General features: G+C 35.3%; 1 protein-coding gene across 1 annotated transcript; it reads left to right on the top strand.

The window, feature by feature from the left end:
- Nucleotides 1-2,525: 2,525 nt before the first annotated feature.
- LOC137619767 (uncharacterized) lies at nucleotides 2,526-4,456 on the top strand. Its single transcript, XM_068350070.1, has 3 exons — nucleotides 2,526-2,640; nucleotides 3,197-3,375; nucleotides 4,313-4,456. Exons 1-3 carry the CDS (start codon nucleotides 2,526-2,528, stop codon nucleotides 4,454-4,456), a joined length of 438 nt encoding a protein of 145 aa, XP_068206171.1.
- The last annotated feature ends 1,146 nt before the right edge of the window (nucleotides 4,457-5,602 follow it).

Genomic DNA, 5,602 nt, shown 5'->3' on the forward strand with positions numbered 1-5,602 from the left:
TTATTCTTACAGACGCCTATGGACCTCTGCCGATAGCTGGGCACTTCTCCCTCTATTTTGGTTTCAGGCTGGCAAGAAAGGCTTTCATATTCAGAGCTATGCCCTTCAAGCTCAGTATAACTTCAAGAATTTTCACAAAGCTAGTCGAGAATATCGTCCAATAATTATGGAACAGAGGCCTCCAGGTGATGGTATACCGGGATGACTGGCTATTCTGGGCTGAAATGAAGTCGGAATGACTTCTGACAGCTCAAGATCTCATGAAATTCCTATAGTCTCTGAGCTTTCAAGTCAACCTAAGTCCAGGCTGTTTCTGGCTCAGGAGTTCCAGTTCCTAAGACTTCACTGAAATCTGAAGTCACACACGCTCGCTCTACTGCAAGGCAAGAGAAAGGAAATCACAATATCTGTCTGGTGCCTACTTCGTTCAAGAGTACTCACCCGACGGTAACAGGAAAAGGTCTTGGGTTCACTTCATTTTCCTGCTGTGACAGACCCAATCTTAAAATGAAGACTCAAGATGCCAACAGCATCTAGAGAAGAAAGGCATAAAATGCGCGAAGAGATCTTCACCTGAAAAATCAGGTCTTTCTGCGAAATCAGCTCAAGCCATGGTCCTCTTCCAAAAGTTTATTAACGTAGAGAAGCGTACAAGTCCAATACCATGAAACGACAGTAATTGTCTTCCTTGAATAAATGGGCTGCTTTCATGTAAAGTTATCAGCCCTTTTCTATTACTAGTGACTTCTGTATTTCTTTAAAAGATTAAGGTCTGGCCTGTACAACTATCATCTCATGTAATCGGGCACTAACTAGACCCATTGCTTATGCTTTTGATATTGAACTCAATAGCGAGCTGTTCAATAAGATCCTGAAGGCTTGTGCTAAATTGAAATCTATTGTTCTTCCGAAGGTTATCCTTTGGTCGTTGAATAAGGTCTTGCACTTTGCCTCCTTGATAGATAACGCCGCTACATCTCTGGTGGATCTTACTCAAAAGGATTTTGTTTTGTTTTTATGGCTTCTGGTGCTAGAGTCAGCAAGATTGTTGCAATTTGAAGGGATGATGGCCTCATTGAACTAGAATCGGGGGAGGTAAATCTATGCCCAAATCTTCCATTCTTGGTGAAAAACGAGCTTCCCACAAAACGTTGGGGGCCCTAGAAGAATGTTCCACTATACAAGGATCCTTCTCTGTGCCCCGTAGATTGCATGGCATACCTGTTTAAGAGTCTGGACTCTAAAGGCAGTTAACTTTTTAAAGAGAGAGAACATTATCTAACCATTCCCTTAATTTACTAAGGTCCAAACATACATATTTCTCCAGAAGGGCTGACCCTAAAAGCATGCTATCGTGTTCTGATACTAGCAAATTTACCTCTTCCTTAAACTTTTTTTTTTTCCAATCCTTGTCCTTTGAAGGTTGATAGGCTTACACAAGATGGAAATTTTCAAGAATGTTCTTCACATATTACTTACGTCAGTTGGAAGAGATCATACACTTTGTGGTGGCCGTTGGTAATGTGATTAAACCAGCTTTTTACGTATTGTGGATAGACTCTTATGGACTGGATAATTGGGACTTCTCAGGCTATATTGTACAAGTGGGATATTGATCTTCTTTTTAATGTGTCCTATTTTATATCTGTAGAGTCAAAGGTAATATATTCCTCTTATGTTATGAATGTTACTATTAACTACTCTGTTACATTATTCTAGGGTCTAAAAATTTCGATTTACTACACATGTTTCATATTCCCATTGTTACATTTATGAATCTTTGGAAATAATAAAATATTATGTTCATTTTTTCGTTTCTTTTCATTGGAACAACTGTTCACAATGAAAGCAGTGTACCTCAAATATTTTAACCCTCATTTTATAGACCTCCTTCTGATTGACTGGAGAAGACAAAGATTTTCTTCACATTGAGTGGGACTATGCTATTGAATTCCTTTGCACCTACTTATTTTACAAACATATCGCTCGTGCTCAGAGCTTGGTATCGTCATTCCCATTGCCAGGGGAAGTGTGATTAAGTTTATGAAGGGTAAAATAGTTAAAACACTCCTGGCCACAACTAAGAATACTAATTCTTAGGTACACTTCCATTAGGACATAGGTCGAGCCCAAATAAAGAATTTTGACATAGGAGAAATATATTTTTGGTTGAGAGAGCCATGTCTTCTGATAACCTTCCCGTTACTTTTCATTCCCTCCCAATTCTCAGTGTGAAGCCTTGCGTTATACTGTGACTGCTCCTAGAATGGTTCTAAACAAAACATGTTAGCTGTAGCACACTGTGATCGAGAGTTATAACTGCTCTCTCGCCGGTGTATCCAATTCTATCACATATCCTTTGAGACAAGATTAACTCTATTCAGGGAAGCATAGCCTAGGTCTCAGTAAAGCCATAGAAACTGATAGATTTGAGCAAGGCATTGCAAGTTTTCCTGCACAATACCATCAGCAAGTCATTAATAATAGCCCCTTACACATGCCGTTCCCTCGCGATCCATTGAGCAATGAACGTGTTCTTACTTAATATAGTGGCAAAGAAGACTGGGTCCCCATTGATCGATTTAAAATTTCGTATCCTCACCAAGATGACTTGTCTACAGTGCGTTTCTCCAGAACAGGGTACTCTATTTCACATGTATGACTTTTCAAGGAGGGGGAAACCATGTACTGCACCTGTTTCACACACTTGCACATTGTAATGATAATTATGTATTTTTTATATATATACCACTCTCCCTTCCCGCTGATAACAACTTGTTGAAGCGTGCCCATTCAATTATTTTGTTTGAATTTTTGTTATGTTCTTCCTCAAAATGGCTTGTGTATAAACTCTTGGTTTGCTGAAATAAAGTTAGTTGCATCCACCTTGCCTCTCAGTTATCACCGAAGGGCTCTCTCACAGACCTCCGGAATACTAACAAGATTGTTTGGTAGAATTTAGCATGAAAAGGCAAAACCTGATGAATGGGAGTTTAGAGTGTTGATGAAAATGGCTAAAAAAGGAGACCCGATTCATTGTAATAATTAGAAAGGCATTACACTTCTGTCAGTTCTCATGAATATGTATAATATGCTTATTCTAAAGAGACTAGAGAAAGATTAATAAAAAGCTGGGAGAGGAAAAGGCTTGATATAGAAAAAGTAAAATTTACGCTAACCAAATCTTTATTTTGAGACGTGTTATACACCAATGCCTACAATATAGAAATCCACTATACTGTGCACTGTCCAATTTTCTGGAGAGTCCTGCCTCATTATGGAATTCCTCATAATCATACAAATTTCATTAAGAATGTTCATGAGCATAGCAAGTGGAAAGTTAATGTCAATATAGTCCTTATTAGGGAAATTCCAGTAAACAGCAGGTTTTCCCACAGAATGTGTTATCACCCTTGTTGTTTATCCTCCTCTGGGATTTTGTGATGGATACAACAGTTGGAGATGTTGGGGAAAGAGTGGAATGGATTAGTTATAAGAAATTTACTAAACTAAAGTATACTTATAACGCTATCCTAATCAGCAGAACACAACAAGATTTGGAATGCTTGCTTACTACAATGCATGAAATATCAGAGAAGAATAGGCTCAAGATAGATAGAGGAAAGACATATAATGAGAATGGCATGTGTAATGGAAGATGAAACATCATTGGATGGAGAAAGGATTAATGAGGTGGATTCATTTAAGTATTTAGGAACTATGATCTCTAATAGATATTTATAATTTGAGTGTATTGAAAAATTAAGCATTGAAGTACCAGTGCTATTTCTCAGATTTTTTTCCCCATCACGGTCATATTATATTGATAATTTTCTCTAAAGGGTTATGCTGGATTAATGCTGAGTGTTACAGATGCGTTTATATTTTTCTTAAATATCAAAGGGTATAAAATGGTCTTCTTTGTCTTTCTTTACAGTTTGTCATTTGCTTCTCTATATCTTCTTATCTTTTCCTGTTAGCAACATTGTTCCTACAATTATCAAAATAACGATAACTTTATATATTTGATATGTAATTGAAATCACCATTTACACTTGTGTAATTCATGGAAGGATAATTAAAAAATAATTATCTTATATGATTTTAACTTCAAGAAAATGTAGAAAAGGATCAAAAGAAATAACACTTTTTTTTCAATTAGATCAAAAGTGTTTCTCGTAATAGCGATCGCTATGATTCAATTTCACTCAGATATATCGAGTAAATATTTCCAGTGTAATGCTAATATGTAATTAATTTTTTCAAAGTCTAATTTTTTTATGGAATAATTTTCATGATTAATTCCCATCAGATTCATTATCATACATCATGTATTTTAGGGGAAACATATAATAATAAAGAAGAAGAAGAAGAAGAAGAAGAAGAAGAAGAAGAAGAAGAAGAAGAAGAAGAAGAAGAAGAAGAAGAAGAAGAAGAAGAAGAAGAAGAGGATTAAGCCCTAAATAAATATTCCTTCTTTAATTGAATATTAAAGTTTCTGAATTGGTGACAATTTTTCCGGCATTATCTTTTTTCCTATATCCATTAATAAATATTTGATGAAGTTCTGCATGCACACAATAATTCATTTCTTATTAGTTATTCCCCCGATGACCCTTATTGTCACACCTATGGTCCATGAAGTGGACGCCTTCTGTTTTAGGATAAGTAACAATTGAAGTGCATTGAGATTTTATATACTTTCAAGTCTTTCTTATACTTTCAAACATTTATAAGTTGTATATAAAATTTCATCCTTCTGGTAACATATAAGTTTTTAAATAATATCTAGTAATTCAATGACATTCCTAATGAGAAATCAACAGAGTTATTAAATCGAATAATACGCCAATATTTAAACGTTATATTGCTGAGTACTAAGCAATATTAGAAAACTAAAAATTTCGCATCTGAATTTAAACTAGTGAGGAATTTTTCAAAAACTTCAAAAAACACTTTAAATAAATTTATTCCTAATTTTAGTTCTGCAAAGGATTAGTCAACTTTTATAAAAATATGGCATGCAACTACAAGGATAAATTTCAAGAAGATTAGAATGCAATCTCTGTACCTGGAAGACTTACATTTTCTATCGAAAAGTTCCACTGTAAAGGCTGCATTGAGCACTGATATTGAGCTCTCAATTTCCGTTTCATAAGAGTGACTGAAGTCAGGTGCAGCTGCCTTAAGGGGGTTGGTCTTTCTCAAGAATTGAACTCTTTTCCTTTGGCTGCGGAGGCTCTGGTAAATCACTCAATTTTAATTTTACTTGAAGATATGACTGCTAAGATTAATTTCACTTTCACATTATCCAGCACCTATTGAAATTTTACAAAATCAATGTAACACACAATATTAGTCTTCTCAAAAGATTGATGAAATTACAGACCTTTGTGTTATAGATCTCTACACCATCTTAAAAAAGGGGCAACACTGGTGTCATTACTTGTATATCAAATTAGACAATGAACACGTTTTTATAAAATTGGAGTATGTTTAATTCAGCAGCTAATTAAAAGCTGATATTTTCTCTTATTTCAAGTCATATTTCCCGCTATAATCATTATCATCCAAGCACTTGACACAAACTTCAATAGCAATC

Source organism: Palaemon carinicauda, chromosome 26 (genome assembly GCF_036898095.1).
Source record: "Palaemon carinicauda isolate YSFRI2023 chromosome 26, ASM3689809v2, whole genome shotgun sequence".
NCBI classification, from domain to species: domain Eukaryota; kingdom Metazoa; phylum Arthropoda; class Malacostraca; order Decapoda; family Palaemonidae; genus Palaemon; species Palaemon carinicauda.

Coding starts and splice junctions, on each gene's coding strand:
- LOC137619767 (XM_068350070.1), top strand. CDS start 2,526: ATGAACGTGTTCTTACTTAATATAGTGGCAAAGAAGACTGGGTCCCCA. Junction 2,641..3,196: donor GTGCGTTTCTCCAGAACAGG/GTACTCTATTTC, acceptor CTTTATTTTGAG/ACGTGTTATACACCAATGCC. Junction 3,376..4,312: donor TCCTTATTAGGGAAATTCCA/GTAAACAGCAGG, acceptor AATTCCCATCAG/ATTCATTATCATACATCATG.